Here is a 16,747-nt window from a genome sequence, read left to right on the forward strand (position 1 = left end):
AATTATAAATACCATTCAAAGATGATGTTATGACAGATATAAAAATGTTATTTTCTGATGTCAGTGTCTCTTTAAGTTAGAGCAGTGCAGCTGTGCACAAGCAAGAAAATAACAAAGGAAAATATAGGGTGTGCAACTGCCACTGCTCAGATAAGAGTAAACTACACAGCATTTCTAAAGCTTTTAAACGTTTATTAACCCTAGGCATTTGCTCCTTGTAGCTCTCCAAAGTAGGCGTTCTAATCCTCATTTCTTTCAGAAGCAATAGGAATCTTTAAAGGGATACTGTCATGGAAAAACATGTTTTTTCTAAAACACATCAGTTAATAGTGCTACTCCAGTAGAATTCTGCACTGAAATCCATCTCTCAAAAGAGCAAACTGTTTTTTTTTATATTCAATTTTGAAATCTGACATGGGGCTAGACATACTGTCAATTTCCCAGTCATGTGACTTGTGCCTGCACTTTAGAAGAGAAATGCTTTCTGGCAGGCTGTTATTTTTCCTTCTCAATGTAACTGAATGTGTCTCAGTGAGACATGGGTTTTTACTATTGAGTGTTGTTCTTAGATCTACCAGGCAGCTGTTATCTTGTGTTAGGGAGCTGTTATCTGGTTACCTTCCCATTGTTCTTTTGTTTGGCTGCTGGGGGGAGGGGGGGAAAGGGAGGGGGTGATATCACTCCAACTTGCAGTAAAGAGTGACTCAAGTTTATCAGAGCACAAGTCACATGACTTGGGGAAGCTGGGAAATTGACAAAATGTCTAGTCCCATGTCACAATTCAAAATTGAATATAAAAAAATCCGTTTGCTCTTTTGAGAAATGGATTTCAGTGCAGAATTCTGCTGGAGTAGCACTATTAACTGATTAATTTTGAAAAAATTTTTTTTCCCAGGACAGTATCCCTTTAATGAGAAATAGCCCTACTAGTGCAAATTCAGTCATCTTGCTCCTATCTCGTCTATTAAAGGGGTGGTTAACCTTTAAGGTTACTTGTAGTATGTTATAGAGGCCCATTCCAAGCAACTTTTTAAATGGTCTCCATTGTTTATTTTTTATAGTTATTTGCCTTTTTCTTCTGACTCTTAGCAGCTTCCAAACTGGCGTCGCTGACCCCTTCTAAAAAGCAAATGCTCTGTAAGGCTACATATATATTGTTATTGCTACTTTGTATTCCCCATCTTTCTATTCATGCCCCTCCTATTCATATTCCAGTCTCTTATTCAAATCAGTGCATAGTTGCTAGGGGGGATTTGCACCCTAGCAACCAGATTGCTTAAAATGCAAATTGAAGAGCTGCTGAATAAAAAACTAAATAACTCAAAAACCTTAAATGATAAAAAAATGAAAACCAATTGCAAATTTTCTCCGAATATCACTCTCTACATCATACTAAAAGTTATCTCAAAGGTGAACCACCCTTTTAAGATTACTGTGCCTTTTAATTGCCAGTATCCCCTACCCACTGCCTGACTGCAACTCTGCTCACTTGTGCCATGGAAAGTAACAACTATAGAGGAGGCAGACCCTCGTATCCAGGTTTCCCGTTCCTCAGTGACTGTGGGATCTGCTTTCTTTATAATTACACCAGTGAAACGCATTCACTGGTGGATCATCGTGTCAAAGGGACTGCTGACTCTGGGGCATCTGGAAAAAGCTCAAGATTGGCAAGTTGGTCTGCAACACCAAGGATGCTAAAACCTTTCATAATATGAATTGAGAATGGTGGGAGTTGTAGCCTAGCAAATTTTGGGTGAAGCAGCATTGCTAGGGAAGACGTATGACCCATTTAAATGTAATGACAATAATTTAACATCAATGTTGATTTCAACTTAATGGAAATAAATAGACTTTTTACTCTGCCAGGCAACACACAGGGATATATACAGTATATATAATATTACAGTGGACAGAATGAGAGAGAGTGCACGGGGAGCTTGGCATTGTCTATCTTGCACAGTAACATGACTCAGTACTACAAGCCTGACATTCAGCCTTCCGACCCCCTTTCTGCTCCCCGCCCCATACATCTGCTTTCTCCAGTTCCTAAATGTGTGACTCATCAGCCAGCTCCTGCCCTTCCCTTGGGATGTCCCAGAGAGTCTGTGTCATAATTAAGCAGCATCTTCTGCTTAATAACCCCCCCCCCCCAGAGCAGCCAATTGTCTTCCCAAGAACCTTAAAACAGAATAAAAGATGCTTTGTTCTACAGGGATGTGTCTGGTGGGTGAGAAGATGTGCAGGATCCAATGAGGATTTGTGTTAGGCCCATTAAATGACTTTGAAATATTTGATCATAAGGCTGACAGGCTGATTATAAGGATGCATTGAGTCACACTCACGTGATAATTAGCCTTTCCTTGGTGTTCCAGTATAAGCAAAGTACAGAACTCCATTTCTCTGTATAACAGAAGATTTAATAAATTAGAGAACAGTTTATAATGATATTGCCAATCAGTATCATTGATTCCAATTAACAGCCTATGCCACCTGCCTGCCTTAGGTACAGGCACAGCACCGTATAACTGAATAATTCTAAGTATTATGATATTGCTGCATTATACAGATTTTAGAGGGTCTATCAAGATGTTCAAGCTTAAGGTCTCCAGATTTTGTTGGACTACAACTCCCAAAATCCCCTGAGCATCTTTAGCTGTTGGTGGATGCTGGCAATTTCAGTTCATGTACAGGCTGGACAGCTGATAGAAGCAATTAGGTAAAGCACATTCACCTCAACACAAATCCACATGAGACACATCAGTAAGTACCATAAGTGCCTTGCAGTTTTGTTCTATTCTCGAGATAGAAAGCAAAGAAAGAGACCGCAACTGCTCACCGCTGATCCTAGCCAGGTGCTCTGTCAAACAGTGTCCCAACTGCATACATCCAGTGAACTTGAAACAAGAAGACGGCACTTCTGGAATAGGATTTATTGGGGTTACTGCTGTAGAACCTTACGCGTTTCGGGAATGAATCCCTTAATCATAGGTGATATGATTAAGGGATTCATTCCCGAAACGCGTAAGGTTCTACAGCAGTAACCCCAATAAATCCTATTCCAGAAGTGCCGTCTTCTTGTTTCAAGTTCACTTTGTTCTATTCTCCCCATGTCTGTCTCGGCTTCCTCTCACCCCAAATAATTATCTCCTTATCAAACTGACCCTAGTGTACTTGAGAAAAATTAGATGTAAGGTGATAGCAGGAGACGCGCTGTTTTCGCATACTTCTTTAGGGCTGAAGGTGTCAATAGACATACTGACGTGCCAGTACAGTAAACTAAAGAAGTATGGCGTCACTATGTGCCAGTACGTGTCTATTGCTAACACCTTCAGCACACAGGCAGCAGTCAGGCCCGGACTGGCAATCTGTGGGTTCTGGCAAATGCCAGAGGGGCTGCTATAAGGTGCCATAGAAAGTCATTATTTAGTGGGCTGGTGGGGGCTAATTGGGCCTCTGTGTACCTGAAATGCCAGGGCCTATTTTAATTCTCAGTCCGGACCTGGCAGCAGTATAGACCAAGTGGCAGATCATTTCACTAATGTGTCCAAATATTACTGCTACGATTACTCCATTCCTGTAATTTAATGTTAATGGTTCAAAGAATGTCAGGCTGAATCTGGCCCTCGTTGCAAAAAGTTTGGCCACCCCGACTCCTGGTTTAGATAAGGAGAAATATTTTCAAACTTTCATAACCTGCCAAATTTTGTAAAATGAACATGGTAATTAGGGGGTGTGGTCAGAGAAAGGGCGTGGTCAAAATGTCTCTGCACTACATGCGAAAACATTTTTTTTTTACTTCCAAAATGTTGGGAAGTATGCTGTTACAAGATGGCATAGGCAGTCACTGCTGGGGGCATTTTGGGCCTTTGTGTATTTTGCCTATAGCCCTAAACCCTGGATTTCAGACTGCAGGGAGACTCATTACAGAACTCCTACACTATATGGGCTCCTTTACTCTCACAGGCCCCACAAAGGGCTCCTCTGCACAACCCACAGAATATATGGTGATTTTGAGCCAGCAGATCTCGTGTTCCAAGGCAGCAGGCTCATTTCTCCAAAGTTAAACATTGCATGTCCACATGTACAAGTATTCGCAAGCTATAGCTCCACTGCCGTTCCTGAACTACAAATCCCAGCACTCCCTAACAGAGCTGAGAGTACAATAACTGTCCAGTTCAAAAGTTTAGGACTACGTACGTTCTGTCTTCTGCGTGTTTTTAGATGCAAAGGGGAAGGCGCCACAGTCACACCATGTTCAGTATAACCCCCCTCTCACGCCCGATTGGTACTTTCTGATGTGCGCGCGCAGCCTCGCTCCCGCGCTCTCTTTTCGTTCCAGCCGCTCCCGTTTCGTAATCAGAATCGCATTGTCATTTGGCCTCTCTTTCTCTCCCCGGGGGCGCGCACTGGGCGTGTTAGGCGCGTTCTCGTGATGGGTGCTGATGCTGCAGCAATGTCGCAGTGTTTCGCAGACGGCCTGTGATTGGCCGAACGGGGCGGTGACAAGATGCGGCTGGGTATAAAATGCTGACGCTTCTCCAGCACTTCCCGTGTCCGTATCCCGAGCAGATCCAACAATGAGGGAGATAGTGCACATCCAGGCCGGCCAGTGCGGCAACCAGATCGGGGCCAAGGTAGGAACCCACTCATTTGTTACTTAAAACCACTGTGCTCCCCATTCCTCTTCTCCCCTTAATTCACCCAACTGGGTATAGACAGTGTATAACCAATAGTTACACTGTTGTCTCAGCTAAACACTGATCCTTGCCTAAATCAGTTGCATATTTCCCGAGCATTATATAGAATATCTGAAACTCCCTGTTCCCTTGTAAAAAAAAAAAGGGGGTTGGGATGCCAACCTGTAGCTCCAACCTGTTCTACAGCGCGTTATTGCTGAGAGTTGCAGTTCAGCAATAAGGGACCATAACAAGTTTCCCATAATAACATCTTTGTGTCTCCCTATTAGTGTCACTGGGGAGTGGTTAGCTGTAAGCTGCTGCTGCCCATTGTCTGTCTGGTGGGATTGATTCATTTCAGTGGTGATGCCCCATCAGTCTCCCTGAGAACAGAAGCTCAGAGGGTGCCTAAATGTCAGTTCAGTACCGCAGAGCCACACCCATCACTGCAGCGCATGAACAAAGGGTGGACTTAACATTGCTGCAGAACAGGGGCACACAAAGGGACCAGGGACACACACCAGGAAGTGATGACGTATTACCCAAGGACAGACAAACACACATATCCTTACACTATGCTTGTAATGGAGGCTTGACGCTAAAAGGAAATTACAAGGATATGCCAGGCTCATTGCCAGACACTAAGCACAGTACCAACATCACTGCACACCATAGTAACAGTGTATAATTGCATTTAAGTGCATTATATTATAGAATGCTTTATCTTTATAGATGCATGAGGCTGGGCTGTATGGTGCCTAGACTACACAGTATACTGTATATGTAAAGGTGAATGGATTCAACAAGTTCAATCACGATGCTTACGTCCAATAAAGCAGATAATGCAAAAACAAGAGGTCAGACGCAGTGGATTGCTGCAAAATTAGTTGTGTTTTATTTAACACTACATGTTTCGAGACTAGCTCTTTATCAAGTGTATACTGTATATGTATTGCCCTATGCAATATCATATTTATTAAATGTAAAACAGTCGATTAAAGGACAAGCTTTTCAAAGAGCTAAATAATGCACTAATTTGCAATGTCACTGGCAAATCTGATACTAAGGTGGTTAGAGACCCTTCAGACATGGAAAATACATATGGATTTTTTTTTTTGGTGTAGGTTGCCGTAATCCATTTTCCGGCACAACTGTCTTATTTCCATGTCATTCCTGGGTCTTGATACCAAAAGTCTTGTTTCTTTTAGTGGGAAAAAGAGCTGAGAGAAAGAAATCCTATTTAATTAAAGGGATCGAGCAGCAGAGACGGTACAATGAGATATCATTTGTGTCATTGAGAGAGGAGGGGGAGAGGCACAGGAAATCTTTTACAAGGTTGTATTGATTAGTACATTAGCATAGAGGTAATAGAGAGACACCAAACATACCTCAGGGGGTTGTGCTGTAGTGTACTTTTCCCCAGAGACAAGCAATCTGTTCTTGATAAAAGAATAAAGCCAATATGTACAGAAGAATGGTTGCTATAAGATTGTGGTATTTACACAGTGCTAGAGAAAGCAGGTCTGCATTGTTCATTTATGCTGCCCTCCTCCCTCCCTGCAGTTGCATATACCCATCCTAATATGAAGCACTGCTCAGACATGACATCATCCACACCACTAATTTTATTATAGGGCTAGACAAAGAGAACCTGCCAGTCACTTGTTGGGGGGGGGGCACTGCCACTCCTTTATTTTACTGTCAGTGAACCCAAATTTTGAAATACAAGTAAAAACTTCTCAACGGTGGCTAAGACTAGCAGAATATTTATGCAGGCTTCTTAAAGTGAACTGAAATTTCCCAACCTTTGTGACAGACGTTGCTCAGTGGGAACACTGACAGATGCTGGTAATGACTATACAGACAGCAGCAGGTCCCATAAGCCAGGAAAAGAGAATGTAAGTGGCCACAGCAGGCCTTGTTGTGCCCCAGGGGCTTCAATAATGCAGGCGCTGTAGCCACATGCTACAGCTCCTAAACCCAGTGTCTGTCTGTTCCTTACAAAGTGCCTCATCCAAAGCTCTCCCCTGTGTCCATGGAAACAGGCCATTTAGTACGAGAATAGACTCCGCCACACCCTCCTGACATCAAATAGACTGAATACAAACATTCTTACAGCATTTTGATTTCAGAGTCATCGGGAGTGATGCATTTCTTTCCATAACTGGCGTTGAAACTACATTTTAGTATAACATCTTTTACATTCATCAAAGACCATTGCCTTGTTGCTAATCTAGGTGGGAACCTAGCAACCAGATAGCTAATAATTTGAGAACCACAAAAGTTAAGACACATTCAGATGTATAAGATTATAATACCTCTGTCTACATACTAAAAATGAATTTTAAGATGAACTACCCCTTTGATGCATTTCATGCATTATATATGGATCGCTTGAATTTGGTCCTTGGTGCTAAGAGTTGAATTTAAAGGGTTAGTTCACCTGATTTGCACCTTGTTGCAATGCAGTTTTGAATGTTGTGCTTTAAGGTGTAATATTTAACTTCTAGAATGAATTACAAAGGCTTGAGGCTCACTCTTGTGCACTAAATACACAAGGGTAGCAGGTGGAGTGGCACATGGGTGCACAAACCCAGTACAAATCTTTATTCTTATGACATTGGGCACAAAATATTTGAAATTGTGCATTGTGGATTTGTCTGACGCCAGTTTTTGGCTCTTATTTATTAAACAAGCCATAATGATGTATAATGATATTCCTATATCTCTGCTCAAATGAAAATTCAGCCCCACAGACAGCTCCAGTGCAAGTGCTTCCTGGGTAAAGTTTGTGTAAGTTAAAGGAGAAAACCTAACCTTAGAGTGAGATGCGATAAAAGTAGCCAAAAATCCCTTCATAAAGACATATAGTAGGCCTACACATAACATTGCCGTAATACTCAAAATGAGATTTTAACTCTTACATAAGGCATTATGGGTAGAGACATGCAAATCACTCCTTTATGTCCCTTTGGTCAACTGTGCATCCAGAACCGCTGGTTTCTAGCACAGATACAGCCTTGTGGTTCAGCGCTATATATCCAAATTTGCAGACAGCCTATTTCGATCTTGTTAGATCTCATCAGTGCAAGATATTGGAACATGGCTTCTGAGTGGGTAGGGAAAGTATACCTTTTGACATGAGCTCTTTCAGTTGGAATGATGCAAAGCTGCATAAACATTATCTGAATTTCCAAAACTAAATTTATATATAAATGTATTTTTTATTACAAAACCATACATCCACAGACTGTAAGGAAACCATGATACTCAACTAACTATTTCCCCACCACTCACACTATATGCAGTCACCTTGTTCGGTTGTGAAGTGATGGATTCTGAGACTTGAATTCATCTGATCTCAAGTATCAGGCAGTAATAAAGAGACAGGTGGCAACGTCAAATGAATATGCAATTATCATTCAAATTGCTGAAGGTTATATGTGTTAATGGTGAAAGAGGTCTAAGTGTCTTTATAAGATTGAATCCTGAACCAGTCATCTAAGCAGCTTAACTATTACTAGCATTCACAAAACAATGTATAGTTCTTATTGGGGTCTCCCACTGATGTCATTGCAATGACTGCAATTACTTATTTATAGCTATATTGTGTGATTATTCATTTCCATCCAACATTGCAATGTTGGATGGAAATGAATAATCACACAATATAGCTATAAATAAGTAATTTTGTGCTAATTTGGAATAATTTAAAATTAATATTGTTAATGCGTAATTTTAGTACTGTTTAGGTTCCCTGACGTGTTATTTTTATCTGCTGCTTTAATTTCCACAGTTCTGGGAAGTCATAAGCGATGAACATGGTATTGACCCATGCGGAAACTATATTGGGGATTCTGACCTCCAGTTGGAGAGAATCAGCGTCTACTTCAATGAAGCTTCCTGTAAGTTTCAGCACCCATTCACTCTCCCTACAGAACTGGAAAAGGGCAGTTTTCTCTAAGCTAGCAATAGATTGGCTCTAGATCTGTAAAGCAGAACCATAGAACAGATCCCAACACTCCTAGTTCACAACTCAAGACAATCACACCTGTCAACTCACAAATATTTAAAGGACCCATTGAATTTTAAAAGTGTACATTTTAAACCATTTTCTGGCAATTTTATGTTGAAAGTTGTTATTCTTTTGATGTCCCCGAAGGTTGCCCATACCTAAAACTGAGGCCCAGTTATATCCTTGCACTGCTGCCTTTTCTGTTATGTTCCATCCCTGGGCAATGGGGAAGTAATGTAAACTACTGGCACATTTGTTCAGATAGTGAATAAGGCATAAAGATTCTTTGTGTCTTGCCACGTACCACTTACTTATATATCACCCATCATTAAGGCTACGTTGGTGCTTACTGGGCAAAAGCAATGCATTGAGGAAACTGCTCTTCTGATACCTGTCATAACTATCATAATAATAGTGCTAGTAATTCCTTGAATATATTGTACCTAGTGCATTACACATTCTTGGCAGTCTAATTCATAGTTTTGAAGCTTACAGACCTTGTGCTATTGGGAACTAAAGAAGTAATGTTCTAAAAGTTGCAAGTATGCACATGTAGGGGATTAAGCAGCCTTTATTGGTCATCTACTTGAAAAGCACACATCTGACTGACCTGATTACTTTAGGTTAGTACAGGTATGGGACCTGTTATCCAGAATTCTCGGGACCTGGGGTTTTCCGGATAACGGATCTTTCCGTAATTTGGGTCTCCATGCCTTAAGTCTACTAGAAATTCATGTAAACATTAAATAAACCCAATAGGCTGGTTTTGCTTCCAATAAGGATTAATTGTATCTTAGTTGGGATCAAGTACAAGCTACTGTTTTATTATTACAGAGAAAAAGGAAATCATTTTTAAAAATTTGGATTATTTGGATAAAATGGAGTCTATGGGAGACAGGCATTCCGTAATTCGGAGCTTTCTGGATATCGGGTTTCCAGATAATGGAACCTATACCTGTAATGCAAAATATGTGACTTTTATTACATCACCCAATAAAACTTCCAGCAACCAGCTAGAAGATCTATTCTAGAAGTGGAGATTGTTAAACAATGCTTTCCTCTTTATTCATCTACTATATCCCCAACGTACGTGTCACATAAAGCAGCAGTTACGTGTTCACTTAAGGCAGCAGATTGGCCTAAAGCACTTTTATCAACAGTTTAGGTTGAGATACAGGGAAAGAGCCAGGTAATATAAATGTGTATTTCAAAACAGATCAGTTCTGATTTGCCATAAAAGGTACAAGTTCACTAATGCAATTTTCTGCAGCAAATATAAATATATAAGTAGTTGTAGAGGTTTGGGTACACTACTAGTCTTAGCAGCTGCAATATATTCAATAACCTGTGGTTGGCCAAACATGAATTATACTGTACAAGGGTATACAGCATATCTATGCTTACTTTAGTTACTATAGCAATACGTTTTTCACTGCTGTTTTTCCATTGCTTTTGCAGCACTCAAATATGTTCCCAGGGCAATCCTAGTAGATTTAGAACCAGGAACTATGGACAGTGTCCGCTCTGGAGCTTTCGGACATCTTTTTCGACCAGACAACTTCATATTTGGTATGTAGGATTGTGCAGAACATGCTCTTACCACAACTAATTTTCCTTTTTATTTGATTTTTTTTATAGTGTAAAGGGACACATATAAGCTTCTATGAGTGTAACAGCACTGTCCAGCTTTGCTTTTATACACTGACAATGCAATTTCATATACAGTGCTTGAAGAAAACAGATATATATGTATAAATAGTCTGAGAAAATGATGCACACATTTCACAGATTTTCCTCATAAAAATACCACAGAGGGAAAATTTGTTTTCCAAATGTTAACATTTTTATTGTTTCAACAAAACAGGTTAGAATGCTGTAACAAAACAAATTAGAAACTGTATTTTTAATGTATTCAGGACAGATCTGAGGCAGGTGGTAGAACTACTGTAGATAGATCTCTCTTTAGTACATAAATAGTTGCATTATTAGATATAATAATATAATTCTTACTTGAATTGAAGAACTGACTCTTTCTCTCCATTCAGGACAGAGCGGTGCTGGTAACAACTGGGCAAAGGGTCACTACACTGAAGGAGCTGAATTGGTGGACTCTGTGTTGGATGTAGTTCGCAAGGAGTGTGAGAACTGTGATTGTCTTCAAGGCTTCCAACTCACTCATTCTCTAGGTGGGGGCACAGGCTCTGGAATGGGCACTCTCCTAATAAGTAAGGTCAGAGAGGAGTACCCTGACCGCATAATGAACACTTTTAGCGTTGTCCCTTCGCCAAAAGTATCTGACACAGTAGTTGAACCATACAATGCAACACTCTCCATCCATCAGCTGGTGGAAAATACAGATGAGACCTACTGCATTGACAATGAGGCTTTATATGACATCTGTTTCCGTACTCTCAAATTGGCTACTCCAACCTATGGTGACCTTAATCATCTGGTCAGTGCCACAATGAGTGGAGTGACCACTTCTCTCAGATTCCCTGGCCAACTCAATGCAGACTTGCGTAAGCTAGCAGTCAATATGGTACCTTTCCCTCGTCTACACTTCTTTATGCCAGGCTTTGCACCACTGACTGCCCGTGGCAGCCAGCAGTATAGGGCATTGACTGTCCCTGAGCTCACCCAACAGATGTTTGATGCCAAGAACATGATGGCTGCTTGTGATCCTCGCCACGGGCGTTACCTGACTGTAGCCACTGTCTTCCGAGGACGCATGTCTATGAAGGAAGTGGATGAACAGATGCTTTCTATCCAAAATAAGAATAGCAGCTATTTTGTGGAATGGATCCCCAATAATGTCAAAGTTGCTGTCTGTGATATTCCACCCCGTGGCCTCAAGATGTCTTCCACATTCATTGGCAACAGCACTGCCATTCAGGAGTTATTCAAGCGTATCTCTGAGCAGTTCACTGCCATGTTCAGGCGCAAGGCTTTCTTGCACTGGTACACCGGAGAAGGCATGGATGAGATGGAATTCACAGAGGCTGAAAGCAATATGAATGACCTGGTGTCAGAATACCAGCAGTACCAAGACGCCACTGCAGAGGAAGAGGGGGAAATGTATGAAGATGATGAGGAGGAGTCTGAAGCTCAGGGGAAATAAGGGAACTACTGCAAAGCCAGATAACATCAGAAATAGCTCCCTACAGGTTTAGGAAGTCCACTCATGCTACATGTGTTGCTTCTAAGTTAGGATTATAGAACCTTCCAGTTTCAGATCATGTGTCTTATGCCATCATTCCCTTAAATTTTCTTTTTGCTGCCAAAGAGCAGTGCAGTATGTACTATGCTCCTAGCAGGTATGAAAGTGAAGATGCTTATTTACAAAAAGTTGTTGTATCTTGCTGAGAAAATTGGGGTACAATTGTTACTAAAAGGCACTGCTTAGAATGTGCTGCACCTTAAATAACCTTTTAACTCTTGGCAGTTTCAACAGCAGAGCATTGTTCAGCATTCAACAACGTATAATTGCAGGCTCCAGATTTGAATCTTCTAATTGATTGGCACTTTAATAAATGCTCCCTGTTGTATGTTGACCTTTGTAGGTGTTTGCAACTGAAGAAGTGTTGTTGTAATAGTGATTGAGGTTAACAAAGGATAAAGCTTTTAAAGGTAAGAGTGGAAAATAACAGTAGGTTTGCATTGACTAGTGATATAAGCTTATGATCCTCCTTGTGTGTGTGTTAGAGGAGGTTTCCTTCCCTGAAGAGCTTCAAGTTTAGGCAAAGCAGTAGGAAATATGAAGGTAGCTGTAGGATGTAAGCATACTGTAGTCTTGGGATCTGAGGTGGTATTTTATGCTAATAGGAAGAAATGTGCAGCTATGGCATCGATTGATGCTCAAATGCTAAAGCAGCAGAAAGATCTCACCATGGTACATACACATTTGTTTGTCTCTTACCATTTTTATCTGTCCGATATGTTTTTATGTGTTTTTTTTGTATGTTTTACTGGATTATTTATTTTTAAATAAATAAACTTCCTGCTGTGTAACATGTGACCAAGAGATGCTTCTTCTAATTATGGAACAGGCAGCTATGTGTTTTCCTTTCTTAATTACTTCTTCACAGCAAAACATCAGATGATCAGCATTTAGGCTGCACTTCAATATCCGAAATTAATATGAGACCACAGACACCAGTAACCATTCAAAAGCTGGGCAGAATTCCTCAAGGGCCCCATCCTCTTATCAGTTAGCCACCAAACAGTGAGGCCTTTTTTTTTTGCATACATAGGTTTTTAAGTCTGTGTTTATATCAATGTATACATAAATATAATCTTTTGCATCTGTTTGACTATAAATTAGTGCTGTCTTTGTGATCTATTTAACAATTAGCTCTATTTCTGTGCTGAGACATTACAGCTGGACTTTGCACAGGTTCTGGTGACTAATGGGGAAATGTAAAATGTTTCTTTAGCACAAAAGACATTTTGCAAAGACCATTGCAAAAGTTAGTGTTAGTATTTTCAACCTTTTCGACCAATTACAGATCTCAACTATTCCAGTGTGTGTAATCAAATTTCACAATTGCTTAGTGATGTAATATTTGTCATCGAATGATCTTACATTGCGAGCAGTGCTGAACATTTGCAAAAATGCTTGTGATTTTTAATGAGATTCCCCCTATAGAGGCTAATTTATTAAAGATTGGATTTTAGTTGTTTTAGAGGTTTTTGAAACCACAACTAAACTCAAACCATGACTTTATTAATAGTATCAAAAGTAAGAATGAAAAAATGTGCTGAACAACCCAAAAACAATCCGAATACCACGAAAACCTCTAAAAATTTGAGTTTTTTGGACAATTTGTAGCAAAATGAAATCCAAAAACCTCTTACATTCTGATGTCCAAAGCCTCTAACATTCTGAGGTGCAATAGGATCAGTGCTCCTCCCATTCCCCCATATGTAATATAAGGCACTAAGTTTGCCCAGGAGCAGTAAATCATAGCAACCAATAAGATGTTTGCATTTAAACAGGTGACCAGTAAATGCTACTTGATTGATTGATGGAAAAGAATTAAATTTAGTTCTTAAAAAATGACCCCCTAGAGTATTGTAATGTATTTTTACAGAAGTTAAATAAAAATAAATATAGAGGTTTCTTAAGATGTGCAAAATTACCCGTTTTAGTCAAAACAAAGCATAACAGAGAATTATAATAAAACAGACTTAGGGGTCTATGCATTCAAGGTTGAGTTTTAAAGGACAAAAAAAATCTGAATTTGTAGACAAAAAAAACCTCACATTTTTCTAAATTTATTATGCTCTGAAGCTGCTAGAAATTCAAATCCGAAAATACTCCAGCTAAAACCTGTCTAAATCATGTACAAGTCAATGGCAAATAGTCCCTTGAACCTTTGGAACATGTTTTTTACCTTCAGGATTCTCGAGGCTTGTTTTATTATTCTTTTGTTCTAGAACTTGCACAGTTATAAAGATTAGCCATAATAATTAGGCAATTTATACATTCTGGCTCAAAGGAAAGGGTTGATGGGTGTGGGTGGGATAGACCTGGGTGTTTGTCTCACCTTGAGCTATTAGGGAGCAAAATAGGCCAAGGGCCACTTGTTGATATAAAGTACCATAGCACTGGTTACAGCTAAATATACAAATGCTCTGTGTCATAACACAGTATATAAAATAGTGAAACCTTAATTTTTCAACCCCTGACTAAATTTTCCCGCATGTTACACTGATTTTTGTTGCAACAATATATAATGCATTTCCCTAATTTTACATCATTTTTTAACCTTAAAAAACTTAAAATGGGTGTTTTACTGTAGCTTGAAAATACACACTCTGCTGAATGGAAGAAAAGCCTCAGTGAGTTGAAAGCTAAATTATGAGTAAATCACAGACAGTAGATGAGTCAGGTAAAGGAGAATTTATTTCATAAACCTGCAGAGAGCCAAATCATGGTACATGTGAGTTTGCTTTACATACAGAAGATATGCACAGAGTTTCGTATTGTAAGTATCACTGATTAACATATTAGAAGGTCTGAAAGACAAATGCTGCTTGTAAAAAAGATAAAATATTAATAATCTTCTTATAGTAAAACTTCCTATAAACCATACCATGATAGAGTGGTTTGCTTTTAAGTTAATAAAAGTCAGAATAAAGTTCAAGGAAATTATGGTCTCCCCCAAAGTCCAGCAATAATTCAGGTTCTCCTCCACCTGTTAAAACATTCTTCAAAGTATGGAGTTGCTGTATTCCTCAAAGAACACGTTTTTTGAGGAAGGGGAATAACAGAAAACTTATATAGTATGCAGGGGACAGTGCACTGCTGGATGTTTATTACCTAAAACACCTAAAGAAAAAAGGAAATATCCCAATAGTGTATTAACATTATAATAAGGGTAATTTGTGCTTCAAGAACTACTCACAGGTAATGGTCGGGTTTTTCACACTTAATTACTAGCGGTTGTGTCCTAGTCCTGTTCAGTTGGATTTCAGTAGCGATGTGCCTAACGGGAGAAAATCTGAAATAGTGCAGAATTGCCGGTGTATGGTTGAGGGAGGGTGATAGGTTCTGCTTACCGGAAGATTTAATTTGCGAGCGTCTTAAAACCAGGTAAGTGCAGTTTGGTAATATACTGCATACTATTTATTCATACATCAGTGGGCCCGTGGATCCACTTATTCTATCGGTGCAGCTCAAACCCCCTGTCACTCACAAGCTCGGCCCTTCACCTTTTCATCCTATTAGAAAACTTATATAGCGTAGTATTTTCAACACTTCAAATATTTTCACCCTTAGTGATTTTTTAAAAAAAAACAATTAGTGCCGTGTCTATTAATACTTTTCAACTGACACTTGATTCTTACATGTAAGCTCCCGTGAATAGTGTTGAGAGAATCTCACATACACCAGTGTTGGTTATTATCCTTATAATGTAATCAATCACTACATAAAATCTTCACTATTTTTGTGACCCCAAAACATGAGAGGTTAAAATACGTAACTTATGGATAGAGAAGGGTATGTCTGCTTAAACAAACAGAGTAACACAAAACCACATTGGTCCTAGAACCTCCGGTGGCACATTACACTCACCAGACGTGAGTTGAAAAAAGCAGAGTTAGGGTTAACCCGGTCCGTGCTCACAGCTTCCTCAACCGTGACTTGTATAGAGAGAGAAAAACAGCATGTGCAGAATCGCTTAAATACAGTTTAATAAATATTGTGAAAACACACTCACAAACAATCTCTTGATAAAACTGCATAAAAGGATTCCTGTGTGCATCCCAAAAATCGCTATGGCTCCGCCGCATCCCTCAGAGTTCCATGTGCATTTGAAAAGGGAGCTTCTGCAACTGTTGAGCGAGTCACCCAGGTGTAGTGCAACGATACTTTAGCTGGTGTGTCCATGTGCAAGGGGAATGAATAGGATATAATGCCATGTGGCTCACACAAATGGTTTAAGTTTATGGTTAATGTACTTGGTGGTTAGATCTCATTTGTGTGAGCCACGTTATTATATCCTATTCATTCCCCTTGCACATGGACACACCAGCTAAAGTATCGTTGCACTACACCTGGGTGATCCTTTGATAAAATATTCAATCTAAATGTCATCTGGTAAAATATAGGGATAATACCTCACCAGTTAACATATATAATGGTTTCCTGACCTGGGCTGAGGACCGCACTTACTATACCTCATTTTATTATTGATTTTAATGGTAAAACAATAGAGGGTTCTTAATTGCAGACCTTACACCTGCACTCAAGCTCTGCTACTTTGTAACACAAACGGTCTAGCTAATAGCAATTGTATACAAGACAGGAAATGTTTGTTACTTAGTATAGTTTTTCATTCTACATGTTTTTAATTCTTTAGCTAGCCAAATAAAAACATTTTTTATTTAAGTACTGAGAGTGTGGACCTTCTCTGTGTGATAAATATTCTACATTTTGGACACTGCACCCAGGCACATTTGAACTAAGTATCGAGAGTGCCGACTCCTCTATGGATGGTTATTTTATATATTATATATATATATATATAATATATGTGTCTCCAAATTTTGC

General features: G+C 39.6%; 1 protein-coding gene across 1 annotated transcript; it reads left to right on the forward strand.

The window, feature by feature from the left end:
* The first annotated feature begins 4,483 nt into the window (after positions 1 to 4,483).
* Positions 4,484 to 12,706, forward strand: LOC108715419 (tubulin beta-3 chain). Its single transcript, XM_018260535.2, has 4 exons — positions 4,484 to 4,634; positions 8,473 to 8,581; positions 10,150 to 10,260; positions 10,737 to 12,706. The coding sequence occupies exons 1-4, from the start codon at positions 4,578 to 4,580 to the stop codon at positions 11,807 to 11,809; spliced, it is 1,350 nt and encodes a 449-aa protein (XP_018116024.1). The 5' UTR covers positions 4,484 to 4,577; the 3' UTR covers positions 11,810 to 12,706.
* The last annotated feature ends 4,041 nt before the right edge of the window (positions 12,707 to 16,747 follow it).

Source organism: Xenopus laevis, chromosome 4S (assembly GCF_017654675.1).
Source record: "Xenopus laevis strain J_2021 chromosome 4S, Xenopus_laevis_v10.1, whole genome shotgun sequence".
Taxonomy (NCBI): domain Eukaryota; kingdom Metazoa; phylum Chordata; class Amphibia; order Anura; family Pipidae; genus Xenopus; species Xenopus laevis.

Bases quoted from the DNA above. Each gene is read 5' to 3' on its own strand.
- LOC108715419 (XM_018260535.2), top strand. From the start codon at position 4,578: ATGAGGGAGATAGTGCACATCCAGGCCGGCCAGTGCGGCAACCAGATC. The intron at 4,635-8,472 runs GTAGGAACCCAC...TAATTTCCACAG, and splicing joins GCAACCAGATCGGGGCCAAG to TTCTGGGAAGTCATAAGCGA. The intron at 8,582-10,149 runs GTAAGTTTCAGC...TTGCTTTTGCAG, and splicing joins CTACTTCAATGAAGCTTCCT to CACTCAAATATGTTCCCAGG.